Source organism: Labeo rohita, chromosome 15, assembly GCF_022985175.1.
Source record: "Labeo rohita strain BAU-BD-2019 chromosome 15, IGBB_LRoh.1.0, whole genome shotgun sequence".
Classification (NCBI taxonomy): Eukaryota; Metazoa; Chordata; class Actinopteri; order Cypriniformes; family Cyprinidae; genus Labeo; species Labeo rohita.
The window spans coordinates 34,987,641-35,010,924 of NC_066883.1; the positions used below are offsets into that span (position 1 = coordinate 34,987,641).

At 37.1% G+C, this 23,284-nt stretch overlaps 2 protein-coding genes across 10 annotated transcripts; both read right to left on the reverse strand.

Moving 5' to 3' along the window:
- Positions 1-1,651: 1,651 nt before the first annotated feature.
- Positions 1,652-11,329, reverse strand: LOC127177018 (NACHT, LRR and PYD domains-containing protein 3-like). 5 transcript variants are annotated; one of them, XM_051128971.1, is made up of 14 exons: positions 10,796-11,329; positions 10,662-10,709; positions 9,991-10,089; positions 9,750-9,854; positions 9,416-9,538; positions 8,771-8,893; positions 7,701-7,823; positions 7,331-7,447; positions 6,964-7,086; positions 4,883-6,691; positions 4,560-4,733; positions 4,140-4,313; positions 2,801-2,979; positions 1,652-2,533 (listed from the first exon to the last, which is right to left on the reverse strand). In XM_051128971.1, coding segments are annotated over exons 3-14 (3,102 nt in total). In that variant the 5' UTR covers positions 10,041-10,089; positions 10,662-10,709; positions 10,796-11,329; the 3' UTR covers positions 1,652-2,531. The 5 variants fall into 5 exon arrangements, with proteins under 5 accessions (XP_050984928.1, XP_050984927.1, XP_050984929.1 ...); XM_051128970.1 differs by having other exon boundaries at positions 9,991-10,196; positions 10,662-11,329; XM_051128972.1 differs by lacking the exon at positions 7,701-7,823 and having other exon boundaries at positions 9,991-10,196; positions 10,662-11,329.
- A 301-nt stretch (positions 11,330-11,630) lies between these two features.
- On the reverse strand, positions 11,631-21,808 carry LOC127177013 (NACHT, LRR and PYD domains-containing protein 12). Of its 5 annotated transcripts, XM_051128961.1 has the most exons (14): positions 21,763-21,808; positions 20,717-20,796; positions 20,432-20,554; positions 19,604-19,720; positions 19,255-19,371; positions 18,877-18,990; positions 16,966-18,777; positions 16,542-16,715; positions 16,170-16,340; positions 14,114-14,278; positions 13,843-14,016; positions 13,515-13,685; positions 12,883-13,053; positions 11,631-12,508 (listed from the first exon to the last, which is right to left on the reverse strand). In XM_051128961.1, exons 2-14 carry the CDS (start codon positions 20,761-20,763, stop codon positions 12,340-12,342), a joined length of 3,525 nt encoding a protein of 1,174 aa, XP_050984918.1. In that variant the 5' UTR covers positions 20,764-20,796; positions 21,763-21,808; the 3' UTR covers positions 11,631-12,339. The 5 variants fall into 5 exon arrangements, with proteins under 5 accessions (XP_050984918.1, XP_050984917.1, XP_050984922.1 ...); XM_051128960.1 differs by lacking the exon at positions 21,763-21,808 and having other exon boundaries at positions 20,432-20,588; XM_051128965.1 differs by lacking the exon at positions 21,763-21,808 and having other exon boundaries at positions 11,631-12,479; positions 13,025-13,053; positions 20,432-20,588; positions 20,717-20,778.
- Between the last annotated feature and the right edge of the window lie 1,476 nt (positions 21,809-23,284).

Consider the following 23,284-nt stretch of genomic DNA (forward strand, 5'->3'; position numbering starts at 1 on the left):
GTTTTGCTGTGGCTCGTGAGGTAAAATGATTCTTATTTTCTGTTAACAATGCGTGAGAGCAATTTTGTTTTGTGATCTGATCAGATTGAGCAATCTTTAGAACTAAACGTCAGTAACGTGATTTATTTACGCCTTTATTTGATCAGAACAAAGCAGCAGATATGTTACTTGCTTGTTCAGATGACATTTTTTCGGATATATGCCTAGCGGGACTTACCTGGATGTACTGTGGCAAACCCAGATTCATCCGCGCTCAGAAGTAGTGCCGAAACACAACCCTCGTTCAAAAAAAAATTGTTCGTATGACTTATGCAAAATATTTCAAGTCAATATTTCTCTAGTCATACAATAGCTTTGTTTGAGGAACAGACTAAAATTTAAGCTGCTTTTGTCTCAAATGCTTCATCGCCCATTACACGTGAACTAGTGTCGTTTGGTGACTGAAACTTGAATTTGAATATCTGAAGAACAGGGTGACCATATGGAGGTACTATGAAGCTTAGAGGCTTGACATCTCTCCACAGGTTTGGTAAAGTTCTGTTGAAATCTCTGATATCTGCTCCGAATGTGCCAGTTTTTGTCCATTTTTCACTTCTCGTGTCTCACAATTTCCATGTGATTATGAATGCTGGCTTCAGGGCTCGACCCATCAAAAGAATCATCTCTGAATACATAAGAGACCTGTGAAATGATTCCATGCAAATGAAGATCAAATCAGATGTCTCATGTAGAGAGTGTGTGTGTGGTTTCTTCCTTCAAAGGTTTTATGTGAGAGAAGTGGAGAAAGTCTTACACACTCATTTCTTCCACCCTTTACAGACCTTGAATATGAACCTGAAAATGAAACAAACACAACAACCTCCACAAAACTGTGTAAAAATGTACCCCCCCCCCCTCCAAAAAAAAGTAAAAGGAGGTAAAATTAAGCGCAAAAATGTAGTGTTCAAATATTTTTATTTGCTGTAAAAAAAAAAAAAAAAAAAAAAAACTTGGTTTACAAAACACTTTTTTTCCATCACAAAATTCATCACAAAGTCATAATAGGCGTAACAAAGGCATAACAGACGAGTCAAATTTATGACAATTGTAGTCTTTGTATTTTATTGTCATAAACTACATGGTGACAAATTCAGAATTTTGAAATTGAGATTTAAAATTCAAAAGTATGACAGATGCAATAAAATTACGAATAAAATTAATATAATTACGAAATTATAAAAGAAAATTAAAGTGACAAATTTGTGTTTATGACCAAGTAAAATTGACTTTTCTTGTCATAATGGCTTTTTAATCTCATAATTTTTACATTTTGTCTAGCAAGACACTGTCTCATAGCATCTCTTCTACTGAATGAGAGTTTGAGCTGCACGGAAGCTTGAAAGGAGCTTTTGCATTAATCTGCGGTTGAGATGACAGTCTGAGGTTTGTGTATTTTTGATGAACTCTGGGATTGAGTTTAAAACTGCTTTCATTTTTGTTCACTGGACTGTAATCCTCTAACCCTGCTTTCTTAATCAAAACTGGGAGTTTTAATCTAACGTTGCACAGCGCAGGATTATGGCTGTATGACCTTGTGCTGCAGCGCAGCTGTTTCCTCCTCAGAGCAGCTCTCGGTATTGTAGTGCTTATAACGTCTGGAATAATCAGACTCTTTATATCTTTCTCAGCAAGTGTGATGTTAGTTTTCTTATGTTTAACTTGAATGTTATCAGTGTGTCTGACCATCTCTCTGCACATTTAGCAGCTTTAATAGCTCTCTATGATAGAGAGAATAATAAGGCCCCTTGAGTTTATTTTTTCCCTAAAATACTATGACAACAGAACAAACCATACTTACAATAATATACCTTAACAGATTGTTTTGCACAAGTGTGGAGGAATGTAATTATTTCTACAAGTGGGTTCTTAGTAACTGGAGAGTCACAGTGACTAATTTGTGAAATTCAGCTGTAGCTCTACATTGTTCGTACATTGTTCATGAACTAATATAAGTCGTAAAGTATGTAAAATATTATAAAATGATAAAAGTCATTGAAATTGGCCAGGACAAAAAAATCAAACTTTCATCTACAACATTTCTGTTTACATTAATTGTCAAAAATAGTGTATGTTGATAGCTTTGCAAATTCTTGAAATGCATAAAGTAATGGCAATTATATATATATATGTTTACAATTTGACACTACTATAAAAAATACTAAAATAATTTGTAGTTTTTGCCGCCCTCTGCTGGTAGAGCAGAAGAAAAGCAATTTCCCCTGAATCGAATCTTTTGAACCTGAATCTAAAATGCTGTCAAATGTATAGAGAAATAAAATATTACAATCATATTTTAGCAAAAGTACAAGATCATTATAAAAGGTATTTTATAATAAAAAAAACTATGCAAAAATAGAAAAATTACAGTACAAACTCCCAAATCAGTGATCACTGTGTCTCTGTTCAGTCTCTGTTGATTGTGTGACTCTGTAGCTCCTCATGCACCATCAGCTGATCCTGAGGAAACTGGACGGATGTCTAAATACTGAGAGTCCTACAATAAAACACACACACAGACACATATGAGTATGAGACATTACTGCTGTCACATCACATCAGCAGATCCATTTCAGAAAAACCACAGCCATATTAGGATATTCATATTACAGCCAGAGTTTTGAATGTAAGAGATGAAAATATTGATAGATCAGTCACATCACAGAATTAAACTCTTGTTAAATGCAATTTAAATAAGAGAGACTAAAGTGGAGTTAAATTATTTTGTAGTCTGTTTAAAAGCTTTAAATAAAATTATACTCACAATAGTATAGTTCCACCAGTTTATAATGTGGATTATCCTTTAGGTCAGAAAGTAACCGCACTGCAGAACATGCTAGGTTATTCTCAGACAAACTAAGATGTTTCAGGTGTGAGGGGTTTGACCTCAGAGCTGACGCCAGAGCAGCACAACCTTCTTCTGTGACACCACATTCTCTTAACCTGTAGAGAATGACAAAATGTGAACTGGGGTTAAAGTGTCTGTAGTTTGTTATTGACTCTGGTCTCAGATTTTAGAATTTACAATGAACAGATAGTACACCCAAAAACAAAAATTTGATGTTTATCTGCTTACCCCCATGGCGTCCAATATGTAGGTGACTTTGTTTCTTCAGTAGAACACAAATGAAGATTTTTAACTCGAACCATTGTAGTCTTTTAGTCATATAATGGCAGTCAATGGGATCCACAGTTTTGAGAGTCAAAAAGACACACACAGACAAAACCAAATTAAACCCTGCTGCTTGTGGCGACACGTTGAGGTGTTAAGACACGAAACAATCATTCTGTTCAAGAAACTAAACAGTATTTATATCATTTTTTACCTCTGATCCACTGCAATGTCCAACTGTCTTGAGCGTGTTCACAACAGCTGGCGTGTGACGCGTCAGTGTGCTCTGGCATATACAAGAGCAAGCAACCATAACTTCAGTCAATCAGGCTCAAAATTTGAAAGTTGGTGAAATGTCAACACTACCGAAGCAAACATAATCTTTTAGTTTTTAATCGGTTGCAACAATCAGGATAAGTACAAGTAATTATCATTTTGAATTGCTGTCGTACCCACAGTCTTTGCACAGTGTAAACGAGTGATGATAACGTGCGACAGATCGCTTTGGCGTATGCGTCTACTAAGCCTGAGCGCATGACGCGTCAACAGTAGCTGTTGTGAACGCGCTCAGGACTGTTGGACATTGCGGTGGATCAGAGGTAAAAAATGATATAAATACTGTTCAGTTCCTTGCACAGACCGATTGTTTTGTGTTTTGACACCTCAATGTATCGTCATGAGCAGCAGGGTTTAATTTGGTTTTGTCTGTGTAAGTTTTTTTGTTTATTTTTTATTTATTTTTTATTTTTTACTCTCAAAGCCATGGATCTCAATGACTGCATTATACGACTAACAGGCTGCAACGGTTTAACGGTTTGAGTTAAAAATCTTTGTTTGTGTTCTACTGAATAAACAAAGTCACCTACATCTTGGGTGCCCTTGGGGGTAAGCAGATAAACATTAAATTTTCATTTTTGGGTGAAGTATCCCTTTAAAGGACATGTCTTGTTGAGGACAAAAATGTGTGTGACTATCAGAGAGATGATCTTACCACAGTTTCTCCAGTTTACAGTGAGGATCTTTAAGTCCAGTACAGAGAAGCCTCACACCCAAATCTCGTAGATTATTCCAAGACAGAACCAGTTCTCTCAGGTGTGAGGGGTTTGAGCTCAGAAAAGAAGCCAGAGCAGCACAACCTTCAGCTGTGACACCACATTCCCACAACCTATAAAGAACAATGACATACTCTTCACTCTCTTAGTTCAGTGCTGGGTGGAAAAATACAAATAATTATAATTCATATAAGGATAATAAGTAATTAGCAGTAGGTTTCTTTCAGTGTAAACTGCTTTAATTTGGAGCAAGGCATACAGGGGAGTGGCTATATTACATCAGATGTATATCACTGCTCACAGCTGATTGCTTTAAATATACTTTTTGTGTTTCATGTGTTAGTCAAATATGATCTTACCACAGTTTCTCCAGTTTACAGTGAGGATTCTTAAGTACAGAACAGAGAAGCGCCACGCCAGAACTTCCTAGTTTATTCCAAGACAGATCCAGTTCTCTCAGATGTGAGGGGTTTGGTCTCAAAGCTGAAGCCAGAGCAGCACAACCTTCATCTGTGAGACCACAATCACTTATGCTGCAGAGAAATGAAAACAAAAGCAATAAAACTTGCTACAATAAAAGTTATTAACAGATACAGATACCCCCACAGATACAGATGTATTTCTTAATTTATTATCCATGTTTCAATATTTATGCATTAATTAATTTGGAACTTTAACTTACTGAACTGATCTGGATTCTTTAATCACAGGCAGCAGCTTCTGAAAAACTTTCATATTTTCAGCTTTATTGCTTCCTACAACAAATGTCTTGAGATCAAACACATCCAGCTCCTTCTCTGATGTCAGCAACACAAAAGCTACAGCTGACCACTGAGATGAAGACAGTTTGACTTCCTTTATTGTTCCAGATCTCATATACTGTTGTATTTCCTCCACTAGTGAACGGTCACCCAGTTCATTCAGACAGTGGAACAGATTGATAAATTTTTCTGGAGAGCGACTGCTCCTGATCTTCTTCTTGACATACTCAACTGTTTCCTCATTGCTGTCAGAGCTGCTTCTTGTTAGTGTCATTAGTCCTTGTAGGAGAATCTGATGAGACTCCAGTGACAAACCCAGTAGAAACCGCAGGAAAAAGTCCAGATGTCCATTTTTACTCTGTAGTGCCTTATCCACAGCTCTGTGATGCAACTCGGATAATGAAACGTGTTTTGATGATTTTGGTTGAAACCAGTGCTTAATTTTAGAAAACAAACTATGTTTGTTGATTTGGTCAAACACATTTCTGTTGTGGATTGTACAGGAGAGGTGCACATATAGAGCTGCTAAATGTTCCTGAATGCTTAGATGAACAAAGCAAAAGACTTTCCCCTGATACAATCCAAACTCCTCTCTGAAGATCTGAGTGCACAATCCTGAGTACACTGATGCTTCTGTCACATCAATGCCACACTCTCTCAGATCTTCCTCATAGAAGATCACATTGCCTTTTTCCAGTTGTTTGTATGCCAGTTTACCTAGTTTGAAAATCATCTTTTTGTCCATGTCCTTCTTCTCGTTGTACTTTGTGTCTTTGATGTTCATCTGTGCCATCAGGAAGTGTGTGTACATTTGAGTGAGAGTCTTGGGAATCTCTCCACTTTTTGCTTGACTCAACATCTTCTCTAGAACAGTGGCTGAGATCCAGCAGAACACTGGGATGTGGCACATGATGTAGAGGCTCCTTGATGACTTCAGGTGTGAGATGATTCTATCTGCCAGACTCTGATCACTGATTCTCTTCCTGAAGTATTCCTCCTTCTGTGGCTCACTGAAGCCTCGTACCTCTGTCACTCGATGGACACACTCAGAGGGGACGTGATCAGCTGTTGCTGGTCTGGAGGTGATCCAGATGAGAGCAGAGGGAAGCAGATTCCCCACAATGAGGTTTGTCAGCAGCACGTCCACTGATGCTGAATCACTTACATCACACAACCTCACATTGCTCTGAAAATCCAGAGACAGACGACACTCGTCCAGACCATCAAAGATGAACAACACTTTATATTTGCCACTGGATATTACCATTTCTTTTGTTTCAGGAAAAAAGACATGAAGAAGATCTGAAAGACTGAGTGTTTTGTCCTTCATCAGATTGAGTTCTCTGAAAGGAAGTGGAAATATGAGCTGGACATCCTGATTTTCTTTCCCTTCAGCCCAGTCCAGGATGAACTTCTGCACAGAGACTGTTTTTCCAATGCCAGCGACTCCCTTTGTCAGCACAGTTCTGATGGGTTTGTCCTGTCCAGGTAAAGGTCTAAAGATGTCATTGCATTTGATCGGTGTGTCCTCTGTTGCTGCTCTCCTGGATTGTGTCTCAATCTGTCTTGCCTCATGCTCATTACTGATCTCTCTACTCTCACTCTCTGTGATGTAGAGCTCTGTGTAGATCTCATTCAGGAGTGTTGGGTTTCCCTCCTTTGCTGTTCCCTCATACAGACACTCAAACTTATTCTTCAGATTTGATCTAAATGTGTTGAGAACTTCATGGCTGTAAAATGTTAAAAGACCACATTATTGCACTCTCTGAATTAATTAAAAAAATACTAATCATTAGGAAATGATAGGAAATCATAATCACTAGGAATGCATCAACACATGATGATCTATGGTGTGTGACATACTATATACAAAGTGGTGTATATAGTGTCTTTTAAGTGGAGTGCAAACTTGCATCAAACAAAAGCAGGCTTATCATTAAATATAACTAAAATGATTAAAGCTTTCAAAGAAACATTCAATTCAAAACATTATAAACTGTACCGGCGGCCAGTGTTTCCACCACTGAAACATATTTGGTAATTCACCAAATGGTCCCTTTTCACATGCACATGGCTGGGTTTTGGTAACTGGAAGAGACTCTCCCTCATGTTGTGTCTTCTCTTTCTACAAACACCAGATTAAGAGAAAGATTTAGGACATTTTAAAATAAAATTCTAGCTAAACACAAATTTTACAAAGCAAGTCACCAAAAAGTCACCTTAAAACATACTGTTAAATTTACTAGCAAATTCTGAGTGAAAATTGTTTCCTAGCTTTTTCAAGGAATTAAGTACATGCACATAATTATCTTTATTATTTAATATGCAAACTGACACCAGGTAAACTTATGTTAGTAGAAATATTGTACCTGCTGCCAGGTGATGTGTTTCCATCATTAAAACGTTGTGGTGGATCCATAGACTGATTGCTCTTCATAGACACACAGCTGGGCTCTGGTGACCCTGTTCTTTTATGCTGGACTGAACTGAAGTAGTTTAGAGATAAACAGCAATTTTTATAAAGCAGATTTTATCATATTCAAACATCACGTCCTACAGTAATGGAGAACGGAAGGCTCACATAGGCAGTTGCAAAGCTGCATCTTGTACTTTAGTTTGAACAGTACCAGAATCATAAAAAGATCAGATAAAAATATAAACTCCAGCACATCATTCACATTGTGAATTTCTACTCAGTGTATACAAAATACTGGTTCCATATGTTTGCAGAAATATTACCTGTATCTGCCGTGAGATCTTGTGTTTCCATCATTAAATCGTTGTGGTGGATCCATAGACTGATTGCTCTTCATAGACACACAGCTGGGCTCTGGTGATCCTGCTCTCTTATGCTGGACTGAACTGAAGTAATTAAGAGATAAACAGCAATTTTATAAAAACAGTGTTGGTGGTAACGCATTACAAGTAATGAGGGCTACGTAATAATATTACTTTTTTCAAGTAACTAGTACAGTAACGCATTACTTTTGAATTTCTAAGAAAATATTATTTTTTAAATAAGTAACGCCGGTACTTTTTCCCCCCATTTATTGATTGACAAGTCACCTGTTGGGAAATTGGGAGTAAACATGATATTACTGTATTTTAAACTAAATGTGAACATGCATTAATTCATCTCACTCACAAAAAAACAGATTCAGTATTCCTCAAAATGAATAAAAACAGTGAAATGCAAACTCAGAATATGACGCAACCCTGCAATAATTAAATATGTTAAATAAAACAAATATCCTTTGTGTATTTAATCCCATTTTATTAACCAGTGTCTTTGCTGCTGACCTTCGAAGATGCAATTCAACCATAGTTGAACTAATAAGCAAAAATTACTTTAGATAAACTAACATTTGTGCTTCATTTTTTTTTTTTTATAGCTGAAGAGTGATCTCCTGCATAAATGTATTTTTCTTTCAGCCTGAGGTGAATTCATGTCACTTTTGGTGTAAAAGAGCTTTTACATTAGAATTGTTTTATATTAAAAACAAAGAAGCAAGCCCTGCCCAGATTTAAAAAGTAACGCAAAAGTAACATAACGCATTACTTTCCATAAAAAGTAACCAAGTAATGTAATTAGTTACTTTTTCAGGGAGTAACGCAAAAAAACACTGATAAAGCAGATTTTATAATATTCAAACATGATGTCCTAAGATCATGGAGAACACAAGGCTGACATAGAGAATTGCAAAGCTGTATCTTGTACTTTATCCGATAAGGATCCAGCACATCATTCACATGAGTTTCTATCTCAGTGTATACAAAATACTGGTTCCATATGTTTGCAGAAGTATTACCTGTATCTGCAGCCAGATCTTGTGTTTCCATCATTAAAACGTAGTGGTGGATCCATAGACTGATTGCTCTTCACAGACACACAGCTGGGCTCTGGTGATCCTGTTCTTTTATGCTGGACTAAACTATAGTAGTTTAGAGATAAACACCAATTTTATAAAGCAGATTTTATAATATTTAAACATCACATCCTAAGGTCATGGAGAACAAAAGGCTGACATAGAGAACTGCAAAGCTGTATCTTGTACGTTAGTTTGAACAGCACCAGAAAAATAAAAGAATCCGATAAAAATATAAACTCCAGCACATCATTCACATTATGAATATCTGTCTCAGCGTATACAGAATACACAGCTGGGCTCTGGTGATCCTGTTCTTTTATGCTGGACTAAACTATAGTAGTTCAGAGATAAACACAAATTTTATAAAGCAGATTTTATAATATTTAAACATCACGCCCTAAGGTCATGGAGAACAGAAGGCTCACATAGACAGTTGCAAAGCTGTATCTTGTACTAAGTGCTTTAACAGCACCAGGAACGTGAAAACATCTTATTAAAATATAAACTCCAGCACATCATTCACATTATGAATTTCTGTCTCAGAGTACACAAAATACTGGTTCCATATGTTTGCATAAGTATTACCTGTATTTGCAGCCAGATTTTGTGTTTCCATCATTAAAACGTTGTGGTGGATCCATAGACTGATTGCTCTGCATAGACACATAGCTGGGCTCTGCTGATTCTGTTCCCTTATGATGGACTGGGCTGAAACAGTTTAGAGAGAAACAGTAATTCTATAAAGCAGATTTTATAATATTTAAAGAAAATATCCTAAGATCAGGGAGAACAGATAGCTTTACATAAAAGAAGTGTAAAGTGTATTCTGTATAAATATAAATGGCAGAACATTTGAATTTCCTGTCATATTCTACAATATGTACAAAATACTGATACCATATGTTTGCAGAAATATTACCTGCATTTGTTTCCATCATTAAAACATAGTGGATCCATAGACTGATAACTCTTCATAGACACATACATGGGCTCTGGTGATCCTGTTCCATTCTGTTTGACTGAACTGTTAGGGTTAAAATACACAGGTGTGTGAATAAATGTTATTAATATTAGCATATCTTTACTTAAATAGAGTACCTGAGACCCAGACATGTTACTGGTGTATCGTCAGGTACCATTTTGAGTGTTTTAAAGAGTACCTGATTCCAGGACAAAAGTCTCCATCACTGGATGTCTGTGTGTCGTCCATATTGGAGGTGCATAGGTGGATCGGACGAGTCTGATCGCTTACACATCCACTGACAAAATGTTCCATAGTTTAGTCCACACACACTGCTGTTACTGACAGTCTGATGACTTTTGCATATATCTACTGTACTAGTCATTGAAAAATGCATGTAACCAACTGTAAAACAAAACAAGCTGTAATGCCATATCAAAAAATCTTCTGTTGCATATAACAGGTTTTTATTTGGTTCCTATTACACATCACACATATGCATCTGTAAATATCATTGCAACGCTAGTGAAAACAGGCTTTTTCACTCGACCTCAAGTTTGAAAGTATTACGTAAACGGAAATGATCCTTGGCAAAAATGGTGAAAGATGAAATTTGGGAAAACGGCGTTTTAAAATAAGCCAAAATTTAGTAGCCACAGTACACACATGAAATTAGGTGCTAATAAAGAGACCCAACTTACTTAAAGGTCAGTGGACGAAGGCTAACATACTATGTACGTTATGATCCTGTTACTGTGTTAGCCTACTGTGTAACGGTGCAGGGTTAGCAACATGTATCAAGTACGTAGAAGTACAAAAAGACATAACGCATGCTGTTTGGTCTATAAAACGATAATCTTTGATACTCACTCTTTCTGCTGTTTTGTTTTGTAGTTCGTGTTGCAGTTCTTTTAGGCACTAAAAAAAAACACTTTCACTTTTGTTAGGTCCGGCAAAACCATTGCAGGAATAAACCATTGTAAGAATCAAAGGTGTTCCATGACGTTTCTGACGATTATTATTTGCATACAGAAGCAAGCTAATTCCACCATAAACGGGGGTCATTAATTCGATTTCCGTCTGAAATTTATTTTAGTATTATTTTAGCATTATTTTAGTATTTCTGCTGCACGAAAGAATGAAATGCAACAGTCAAACAGCAGAGAGAAACACGCATATCTGCACAACCGGAGCAGTTTTGCAATGAAATATCCAACAATCACAGCCACGCCTGCCTTGAACAACACAGCAAACTAAATTTGACGCAGCTTGTGTTTTTTTTTCTGCATATGTGTGAGTGTGTATAGCATTATTAGGTGTTGCCGATCTGTTTGTACTAAGGTAAATCCTTAAAAATCTCGGAGAGAACACCAATAAGCCTCAAAAATGAGAAAACCAACCTTTCCATTTTATTAAAATGTATTTTATTTGTTTAGATGTATCAGTTTTAAACATGCAAATGCATACAACATTTAAGATTAGCATCTTAAAATATGCAACATACAGTATGCTACAATATAAAAATGTGCAAGATATAGCTAAAGAATTAGGACATAGAATAAATGTATACAAAGGGGACAAATGCATTAGAATTGCATTTTTAAAAGTACAATATTTCACTACATACATTTCAGATACTGTCTTTGGTAAACAGTTTAGTATTAGCAAAGCTTCATATTCACAGTACCTTTGTGGCCCTCTGCTGGCGAATATTATACGTACAATCTAATTCATTAAAAAGAACTAAATCCAAACATTGTATTTGCTACTTAATATTTTGATTAATATTAGTTTATATTAACTCAGTTCTTTATGTTTATCACATTCACATAGTGAACATTTTCATTTACACCTATGTGCATATTTATAACAACGTGCAAATGTAACCGAGGCCAGCGGGTAGGTGCTGTGCAGGTAAACCTCACTCCCCTGATCTCAAGAGGCGCACTAGCGACTGACACTAATGGCTGCAGTCTTTAGCCTCCTTGTTAGTGCGCCCACCCCCCATGCCGGAGACCGGGTTCGAGACCTGCTCGGAGCAGGGTGCGAGAAGGAACCAGGGAGAAGGTTACACAAATATGACATGAAAATGATTAGATTCATACACTGGTACATACCTCAGTTTTGTGGTAATGGTTAGATACAATTTCCATACAGTGAGAGAACAGAAACACAGTGAGTCTTACAATATTACAATATCATTGGACTATGCACTACTACAGAGAATTTTATCTGCACATTGTATAAAAAATCATTTAAAATAGGGCTGCATCATAATAATTGATTTAAATCTAAGAGATTAATAATGCAGCTCTATTAATGCACTACTAATGTTTCAGTGTGGTTCAAGCACATTGAGCAGATCATTCAAATCCGTGTTCTCTCTACCACTGAGAATGCTTGCATATCTAGACTAAACTATTTTGAATTTAATTGCTATATACCGTTGAATACTATTCCTTTGTTTTTCAATTACATTTTTTTCAGACACATTTTGGCTTCATTTTCTCCTGGAGATTTGGATATGCATTTGTACTGGATATTGCACCTACTTTTGCAGCCCTAACTTATAACATGGGTCATTCCTTAAATCAGAAAGCAGTTGCACTCCTAGTTTGTTCCCAGTCAGATCCAGTTCTCTCAGGTGTTTAGGGTTTGATCTCAGAGCTGAAGCCAAAGCAGCACAACCTTCACCTGTGACACCACAATAACTCAGCCTGTTGAGAACAATGACACACTTTCAAATCTCTGTATTTATTCAGCTGGTTTGCCCAATGCAAGTTCTGTGAACATAGGAACTTTCAAATGTCAAATCGTGAATTTTAATGATAGATTTTTATTTTTTTAGCTGACGGTCTTGAGGTTTCATGCTTGATTATGTTGCATCCTGTGGTCCCGTTCAAAATGAACCATACATATTACTATAAGATTATAGTCTTCTTCCCTGTCTTTATGGTGGCAAACCATCTCTAGCTGCTTTGAAACAATATATAAAATAAAAATCACTGTATGAAATAAAAAAAAAAAAAAACAACCAAAAAAACCTTTGTGCTATCCTCAAATATAAAACGGGTCATTAGGGAGATATTACCTCAGTATCTCCAGTTTACAGTAAGAATTCTCCAGTCCAGCAGAGAGCAGAGTCACACCAGAATCCCCTAGATGATTCCATGTCAGATCCAGTTGTCTTAGGTGTGGGTTTGATCTCAGAGCTGAAGCCAAAGCAGCACAACCTTCATCTGTGACACCACAATAACTCAACCTGTTGAGAACAATGACACACTTTCAAATCTCTGTATTTATTCAGCTGGTTTGCCTAATGCAAGTTCTGTGAACATAGGAACTTTTAAATGTCAAATCGTGAATTTTAATGATAGATTTTTATTTTTGTAGTTCTTGAGGTTTCATGCTTGATTATGTTGCATCCTGTGGTCCCGTTCCCAATGCAGAAAAGCTACTAATAATAACCTGATTACTGTAATGCACTACTGTTTTGCAGTTTTCGTAAACAATGCTGAATTGGTTGAAAATGAACCATACATATTACTATAAGATTATAGTCCTCTTCCCTGTCTTTATGGTGGCAATCTCTAGAGAGTTTGCACTGCTTTGAAACAATATATAAAATAAAAATCACTGTATGAAAAAACTTTGTGCTATCCTCAAATATAAAAAACTTTGTGCTATCCTCAAATATAAAACAGGTCATTAGAGAGATATTACCTCAGTATCTCCAGTTTACAGTAAGAATTCTCCAGTCCAGCAGAGAGCAGAGTCACACCAGAATCACCTAGATGATTCCATGTCAGATCCAGTTGTCTTAGGTGTGGGTTTGATTTCAGAGCAAAAGCCAGAGCAGCACAACCTTCAACTGTGATAGCACAGCGCTCCAACCTGCAGAGAACAAAAGCTGAATTTTCAGCAGCAGTTACTCCAGTCTTCAGTGTCACAGAAATCATGTTTGGTCCATTCCACAAAAAATGTCATCTGGCAACAGCCCTGATGCCAAGACTCTGAATTAATCCAGCTTACAGTAATTGGATGGTCTTACTTCAATATCTGCAGTTTACAGAGAGGATTCTCCAGTCCAGCAGAGAGCAGCTTCACACCAGAATCTTTCAGATAATTCCATGCCAGATCCAGTTCTCTCAGATGTAAGGGGTTTGATCTCAGAGCTGAGGCCAGAGCAGCGCAACCTTCAGCCGTGATTCCACAATATCTCAGTCTGTAGAGAACAACGACACACACAATTCATTGGGCTTTGGACTTCAAATGTTTAGAAAACACCAGATCCTGGATGACTTGCGGAGAAATTATCTTACTCCAGTGTTTTCACTTTACAGTGAGGGTTTTCTAGTACAGCAGATAGAAGCTTCATGCCCGATTCCCCCAGATTACACTCACAAAGATTCAAGTGTGAGGAGTTCAATCTCAGAGCTGAAGCTAGACCAGCACAACCTTCAGCTGTGATGTACATATCATTGAACCTGTGAAAAGACCAACGGCAAATATTTTCTTTGAAAAGTCAACATTCCAAACAAACTATGTAGAACAAATCTCACACTCCTCAATCCTTGGGTGAAACTTGAATTCAGGACACACTGAATTCTTTTGTATGGGTGTCCACTAAATAATGGTGTGTACTACATATTGCGATTTGGGGGCCCCCTTCTGGCCACAAGTGATTGAATTCAACTCATTTTGCATACTTACCAGTACTTTGACTCATGTCAAACTCAAGCGTAGCAATAGGTGTGTTTGACTTCATCTACGGCTACAGACGGCGATCAACGAGAGTAGCCGAGAGCAGTTGCGGGCAGAGTTGAAAACAGAGGCGTCAAGTCGCGGTGTTTGCATACACTATCTCAAATGAAGTGAATTAAATGCAATATTTATCAAATACACAGACTTTTCAAAAGCATTTTCATGAGCAACAGAAACACGTTTCATATACTGCTTACTACAGTGCCATCTGAACAAGAATAATGATCAGCATAAACATATACTATTTAAATACTAATAAAGTGGGATTATATATGCTTTTATCAGTGTTTTATGATAAATCTGACTCAATATAACATTGCGACTACAGTAAAAACACTTTTACTGTTCTAAAAACACAGATTTGTCAGCATTATCGGACTTGAGGTTGTTAGAATAAACCCAAAACACACATGATCATTGTTATGCGGTAAATCTGGCCAGTCGTGAAACAGCCATGTGGTCATGAGAGCTCCTGCAGCCGCTCTGAAGAAACCATGCCAGCTGAGTCGGTCGGCTGCTCTCGAATCGCTATCGCAGTACTTTGATGGCACACGTGACGGTCACGAGGCGTCAGTGCCGCCTCAAGTTGGACAAAATTTCTAACTGGCATGCACTGCTTCAAGTCAGAATTTGATTGAGCTGCACAGCGCTGCGTTAAGTCGAACACACCTAATAATTCTGGCAGGTCATGTGAGTCAAGTTTACATCAGCTGACTCTTAGCTAACCCATGTCTGTCTATAGGAATACAACGCCTATCACAGCATTACTACATGAGGTCTATTCAGTATTATTTAGCAATTTTAGCGCTTGCTCAAGAGCAAATTACCCTCCTCCATCTCCACCTTCTCCTTTCTTCACAGTCAGGACTTGGCTTTCTGATGTTCCTCGTTTTCAAGAATCGGACTCCTTTTATCTTGAATATTGATTAAAAATGTAATGAAGATCATTAATGATATTTGCTAAATTTGGTTGTGTTCTGTTTATCCGGAGAGGATTATTGGTGTTCTACCTGCTCCTTCATGACATGGATGGGCAGGGAGTTTTTGCCCAGAACAGAACCATACCGCCAATCCAAACTGTTTGCTAAGTGTCAGTCATCAGTATTGTATTTTATAGTATTGTCTTCTGAGTACTGTAATGCATTACTTTTAAAAGTAACTTTTCCGGTTGCACCGGATGCGAGTGTCACATCAAAAGCCAATAGAACCTTATTGTAATTGACACTGTCTACACTGAATTGAGTATAGAGATGCACGTTCATTTTCTAATGTTCTTCACATGGTCTGCTGACAACAGGACAAATCAAAGAGTAAAAGAATGTTCGAATTGCAATGGAGGACTGTATGTTTGTTCAGAGCACTTGACTACAGATTGTTCTGTAAATGAGACACAGTGTAATGGAGAGTTGGAAAAGAAACTTTTCTTGAAACAGGAAGCAGCCAACTGTTTTTGGCCTAACTTTGGCAGCTGCATCGCAACTGTGAACAATTTCATAATGCTCTGTCTGAAAAAATTATATATATTTTTAAGCAAAGTGATATAAAAGTATCACTTAATTACAATGACACGAAAAAAATGTCACATGCAAGTTTCAGAAATATGCATGGTCTTGCCTCAGTGTCTCAAGTTTATAGTGTGGATTCTTCTGAAGATCAGTGAGCAGCTTGATGCCTTTTCCAAGTTTATTCCACTCCAGATTGAGTTCTCTCAGGTGTGAGGGGTTTGATTTCAGAGCTGAAGCCAGAGCAGGACAACCCTTAACCGTGACACCACAACACATCAACCTGCGAACAACAATGACGAAAGAAAAGTTTCTTAAAAGAAACCATAAAATGTACAGTAAATTGCATCTAGAGCTGAATTTAAAGTTTCTCATGAAATTAGATTTTCAGGAGGACATGTCAGGCTGCACTGGAATTTAAAGGGAAAAAACATCTTGTGTATTATGTATTTATCTGTTTAGAAATGAAGCATGTGATTCTTACTCTAGTTTCTCCAGTAGACAGTGTGGATTCTTTAGTCCATCACAAAACAGCTCTACTCCATAATCTCCCAGGTAATTCCCAGACAGGTCTAGATCTCTCAGACACGAATAGGTTGAGCTGAGCACTGAAGCCAGATGAGTGAAGCTTACGTCTGTTAAATTAAAGTCATCAAGCCTGACAAAATGAAAATGATGACACATTTACAACCAAAATAAACATTATATAATAACTATATAAACATTATATAATAACTAATTAAAAGTGTGGCCTCATATAAAGTGTGACATACAGTAAATGCATAAAAATATAAGCCAAATAACAACATGTTCTTTGTGAAATATCATCAAGAGCTCACAGCTGGAACTGTGGTAGTGTTGTAAACACTGGTAAATGAAGTGTAATGATTTTTCCCAGAGTTACTTACTGAGCTGATCTTGATGCTTTAATCACAGGTAGCAGCATCTGAAAAACTTCATCTGAAGTCATGTGTGGTCCTGTATATTTGCTTTGACAAAACACATCCACTTCCTGCTCCGAGGTCAGCAACACAAAAACCAGAGCTGACTGCTGACAAAGGGAGAGCTCAATTTCTTTTATTTTACCAGATTTAAGGTAATGGTGGATTTCCTCCATGAGAGAATGGTCACCCAGTTCGTTTAAACAGTGAAAAAGATTAATGGATTTCTCTATAGAGCGACTCCACTTGATGATCTTACTGATGTATTGAACAGTTTCCTTATGGAACCTGTGGTGGATGGGTTTTGTCTGTATCTTTAGATTCTGTAAGAGAGTCTGATGAGACTCCACTGACAGACCCAAGAGAAAACGAAGGAAAAGGTCCAGATGTCCATTTTCACTCTGTAGAGCCTTATCCACAGCTATCTGATGCAGTTCAGATAATGAACTTACAAAATATTTAGAGAAGTTCAGGTTAGCTTTACAATACAGATATTTCCATTTCTTCTTAGACAAAATTAGTTTAAATGCATTTATGTCTTTGTTTGTACAGGAGAGATGCACATATAGAGCCGCTAGATGTTCCTGAATGCTCAGATGAACAAAGCAGTAGACTTTCCCTTGATGCAAGCCAAACTCCTCTCTGAAGATCTGAGTGCACAATCCTGAGTACACTGATGCTTCTGTCACATCAATGCCACACTCTCTCAGGTCTTCCTCATAGAAGATCAGGTTGCCCTTTACAAGCTGCTCAAAAGCCAGTTTCCCCAGTTTGAGGATCATGTCTTCATCTGTCACGTTCTTCTCATAGTCCTTCTCATGTTTGATGTTGATCTGAAGGATCAGGAAGTGTGTGTACATTTGAGTGAGAGTCTTGGGAATCTCTCCACTCTCTGCTTGACTCAACATCTTCTCTAGAACAGTGGCTGAGATCCAGCAGAACACTGGGATGTGGCACATGATGTAGAGGCTCCTTGATGACTTCAGGTGTGAGATGATTCTGTTGGCCAGACTCTGATCACTGATTCTCTTCCTGAAGTATTCCTCCTTCTGTGGATCATTGAAGCCTCGTATCTCTGTCACTCGATGGACACACTCAGAGGGGATGAGATCAGCTGCTGCTGGTCTGGAGGTGATCCAGATGAGAGCAGAGGGAAGCAGATTCCCCACAAGGAGGTTCATTAGCAGCACGTCCACTGATGTCTCTTTGGTCATATCTTGAAGAGTCTTACTGCTGTGAAAGTTTAAAGGAAGACGATACTCGTCCAGACCATCAAAGATGAACAACATTTTGTATTTATCACTACATAGGTCTATTTCTTTTGTTTCAGGGAAAAAGACATGAAGAAGATCTGAAAGACTGAGTGTTTTGTCCTTCATCAGATTGATCTCTCTGAAAGGAAATGGAAATATGAGTAGGACATCCTGATTCTCTTTCCCTTCAGCCCAGTCCAGGATGAACTTCTGCACAGATACTGTTTTTCCAATGCCAGCGACTCCCTTTGTCAGCACAGTTCTGATGGGTTTGTCTTGTTCAGGTAAAGGTCTAAAGATGTCACTGCATTTGATCGGTTTGTCCTCTGTTGCTGCTCTCCTGGATTGTGTCTCAATCTGTCTCACCTCATGCTCATTACTGATCTCTCCACTCTCACTCTCTGTGATGTAGAGCTCTGTGTAAATCTCATTCAGGAATGTTGAGTTTCCCTGCCCTGCTATTCCCTCATACAGACACTCAAACTTTTTCTGCAGATTAGATTTAAACATGTTGAGGACTTCATGGCTGTAAAATTAAAACACCACATTATAATGTGAGTCAAAGAGTTGCATGTATTAAAATAGAGCAGATGAATCTTTGCAGCACGAAACCCTTCTATTTTACCTGATGCCAGGACACAAGCTTTCATTAAAGTCTTGAGGTTGATTCACAGACTCATCATGTTTAATTTTCTTACAAACTGGTTCTGTTACAGCTGGTCTGGGTTGTAGGATTCGCCTTCAGCATCATACAGCAAAGAAATAATCAGATACTTTGACAACGAATTCTTTTTTAAAACATGTAGATACTATGTAGTTGGGCACATTAATCTAGTACAAAGCAAATTATCTAGATTACTTGATGGTGAAAAAATTAAACTAATTATTATTAATAAATGAAAACATTTATTGAATATTGGTTGAGTTTTTCTTATTGCTTGTGCTGTCATGAAATCATCAAGAGACCATGTGAGGTCATGATAATACCATAAGCAAAATACACCTGAGACTCTGCCCTCTGTCTCCGTCCTTCATTTCTGGTGGATGAGCCATAGACCAGTCACTCTTCACTGACACACAACTGGGCTCTGCTGAATCTGATCTTTCCTGCTGGATTGAACTATAACAGAACAGAGGTTATATTTAATTCTTTGAATTAATGTATTTGTCTTTTAATATGATGAGAACCCATGAACAAACCCACATGTAATCTACACTGCATTGGAAAGTTATGAAGTTATACATATTACACATTCACTGCACGTTTGTTTATCAATAATTATGGCTAATTTGATCATACTTCATCTAAGAGACCATGCGAGGTCATGATAATACCATAAGCAAACATGCACCTGAGACTCTGCTCTCTGTCTCTGTCCTTCATTTCTGGTGGATGAGCCATAGACCAATCACTCTTCATTGACACACAACTGGGCTCTGCTGAATCTGATCTTTCCTGCTGGATTGAACTATAACAGAACAGAGATTATATTTAATTCTTTGAATTAATGTATTTGTCTTTTAATATGATGAGAGCCCATGAACAAACCCACATGTAATCTACACTGCATTGGAAAGTTATATATATTACACATTCACTGCACGTTTGTTTATTAATAAATATGGCTAATTTGATCATACTTTCAGTTACTAATTACAGTGCAGTACTCTCACCAGTAGAACAATTTCAAAAAAAAAAAAAAGTTTATACAAGGTAATTTAATGATGGACTTTAATGACCACATCAATGCACTTACACAGTTGTTTTAGAATGCTGTGCAAATCATAAAATGATTGGGCAGTCATGGCCTAATGGTTAGAGAGTCGCTGGTTCGATTCCCGCACCAGCAGGAATTGAAGGTGGGGACTGTGAATAAACAGCATTCTTTCCACTTTCAATACCATGACTGAAGTGCCCTTGAGCAAGGCACTGAACACCCAGTTGCTCCCCGGGCGCTGGAGCAATGGCTGCCCACTGCTCCAGGTGTGTGTTCACAGTGTGTGCGTGTATGTTCACTCGTGATGGGTTAAATGCAGAGGATGCGTTGTCACTTTCACTTTCATAATATTTACACACTGCTATTTAACAATACAATGCAGGAACATTAAACCAAGAGACAATGAAACCATAATGTACACAATGTAACATTGTAAGTATATGCTGAAGTTAAAAGTAACACCTGAGTTTTGGCACTGTATCTCCACCGTTAAATTCGGGTGGATGAGCCATAGACCAGTCACTCTTCATGGACACACAGCTGGGTCCTGGTGAATCTGATTGCTTTTGTTGAGCTGAACTGTAACTGTACAGCAAACAAGAGGGGTTGGTGACATCAGCTGAAAATTAAAGTTGTTTCAGAGGCAAAGGGACATTGTAGGCTATATTCTGATTATGTCCACTGCTGATAAAGTGTATTAACAATGTAAAAATGCTCTGTTTCTTACTGCCTTTTATGAGAGTATACCTGCATCCTGGAGGAAAATCTCCATCTTTGAAATGTATATGACTCATTATTTACTCATGGAGCGTCTCCTCTACTGACTTCTAAAATAACAGAAACAAACAAAAAATATGTTAAAAAGTTGTTTGGGGTGAATTCAATAAGAACACATTCCATTTTATGAGTGACAAGGGTTTTGGGTAAACTCCAAAGACAAAAGGCATGGGGAAAAGCTAATTAAGTAAAAATATGTTAATTCATTAGTCAAGTAGATTTAACTTATGATTGGAATTGGACCAAGCAAAGATGGTCACGAGTAGTTTTGACAATTTGCTGTTTTTGCCTCATCTTTTCCTATTAAAGACAGAGGACTCAGGGCTGGTTAGTTGCCCCACATCGATTTACTTGGTATGATCCATTTTGTTTTATTAACTGTACTTTGAAAAACAGCCACACCCATTTGGACTACAAATAATTCTGCAAATGGTCAATAAAACAGAATAAACAATGATGTCGACGTCTTACCTTATTCTTAAATATGACTGCATTACTATATTTCTGTATTGCTGAAATTGATAATAGAGAATACAGAGTAATAGAGAATTTATTTTCAATTATATAGATCAGCGATTATTATTCAGGCGTAGTTTCGCTCATAGTTTAATTAATAGCTATTATTTTATTTAGTATTATAGTATTATTTTCATGTCTTTTTGCTTTTAAAGGTTTCTTATTTTTCTTATAATAATCGGTTGCATATTTTCATTTCATTAACTTCGAGTGGCTTCCGCAAAACACGAGCCAAGAAACAAGAAAACAAGGTGATTGTGTAATAGTAATCCAAACAATGCAGTATAACAGTAAGCGAAAAGCTGAGTAAAAATAGCTCGGTAACATCTCACGACATTGTAGCCACGGCACTCGCCCAGCTGCTTCCGCGATCTCTTTATTTTATTTTATTTATTTATTTATTGACACACAAGCTTACAACATTTTACAAATTGTGTTTACCTATAAAATATAAACATCACGCGAGCATCTGTGCATTAAAAATTACCTTTGATACTCACTTTTTTTTTACTACGACAACGTGATGCAGTTTGAGATTAAAGGCTCCTGCTTTCTCTTTGGTAATGCCAACATGGAAGAAATGGAAGAAACCAATGTAGCGTCAGCGGGCTTTTTTTCAGTCGATGTAAAAGCTAAATCTGTATTAAAGCCTCTCATACACCGTTGGGAATAACAAAGTACGATTTTAGGATATTAAAAATAGCAGCTATTATTAAGGATAGGCTAAACATCGTTTTGAAAACGAAACTTTAAAGAACAGATTCTCCGCAGTAGTTTCAGTAATGCGATATATTTTGCATTAAAGTGGCCCATTGTTAGACTTAAAAAAAAAATACACGTCCCCAAACAATGTTTCATCTGTGTTAAAATATTTATCACATGAAATAAAGATGGCCTTTTGATGTCTGATGATGTGCAATTTATATGATCTACCTAAGAATTAACGTTTAAAAACAATTTATAAAGAAAAATGTTTCTGAATTCAAATTATTAAACACTCTGATTTTGTAATAACACCTATTGAACTTAATGTCGTGATTAATGGTATTTCTGAACTGATTTTTGAACTGTCGCTGTCAGCTTCTCTATCACTAAACGATTAGTCATCAAACTGTAATTTCTGTCATAACAAAATAGAAAAACATTTTAGAAAGAAATCTGTCCTGATTGTAGCACTTTTAAAATAATAATAATAATAATGAAAAGTCTGACATAGAATGCCTGAATTACTTGGCAAAAAAAGTCCTTTCAAAGACAATTTTGCAATAACAATCATGTTGCTTCTTTTTGATATTTTATCTACCTTATGAACAACTATGCATGGAATTTTTTTTGTGTGCATAGTGCCAGTATAACCAGCAGAGGGCGTTATTGACTTAACTGAATGTGCCTGAATTTTTCTGAATCACTGGTACAGAAAACATTAAATATAAAAGGTGCAGTTTTCTATCAGTCACATCTGTTTTTTTACCCCCATGTTCATTATTGAATTAAAAAAAAAAACTTTAAAAAGATATGCACACACTTGCTGTTGTTGGGAATGACAGTTTTAATCCACAGATATCCAAACTGTAGAAATATGATCAAGTTTGCACTGATATGTAATATAATTTTGTTTTGAAGGATGATAACTAATAACAGACAGTGAAAGTCATTGGTGGATTTCTTTGATTGACAGCTCAAACTACGAAACAGTAAAGCTTAAGCTTAATCTGGGAGTAGTTCCGCTAGACAGTAAAAAGAAGTGCGTGGCAGCAGAGTTCAGTGCGGAGCCAAATGAGTGTTCTCCACAAAGTTTATTTCCAGTTTGTGTGTGCAGCTAAAAAAACCACACACACACCCTTGTGTACTCCCATCTACAATGGAGAATAAATGTTAAAGAAGAAACATCTGAGTACTTGCATTCTTACCGGATGTGCCATAGTGATTGCAAACTTTACTAACCAGCCCAAATAAGCACGAAATACAACATTTGGTCCTTCGAGCCGGAAGGTGCAATTGCTGTGGATTGCTGAAGATGTC

Bases quoted from the DNA above. Each gene is read 5' to 3' on its own strand.
- LOC127177018 (XM_051128970.1), bottom strand. From the start codon at position 10,106: ATGGAACATTTTGTCAGTGGATGTGTAAGCGATCAGACTCGTCCGATC. The intron at 8,894-9,415 runs GTAATACTTATG...AAACTACTATAG, and splicing joins AAATCTGGCTGCAAATACAG to TTTAGTCCAGCATAAAAGAA. The intron at 4,734-4,882 runs GTAAGTTAAAGT...ATTTCTCTGCAG, and splicing joins AAAGAATCCAGATCAGTTCA to CATAAGTGATTGTGGTCTCA.
- LOC127177013 (XM_051128960.1), bottom strand. From the start codon at position 20,741: ATGGAGATTTTCCTCCAGGATGCAG. The intron at 16,716-16,965 runs GTAAGTAACTCT...TCATTTTGTCAG, and splicing joins AAAGCATCAAGATCAGCTCA to GCTTGATGACTTTAATTTAA. The intron at 13,054-13,514 runs GTAATATCTCTC...TGTTCTCAACAG, and splicing joins TGTAAACTGGAGATACTGAG to GTTGAGTTATTGTGGTGTCA.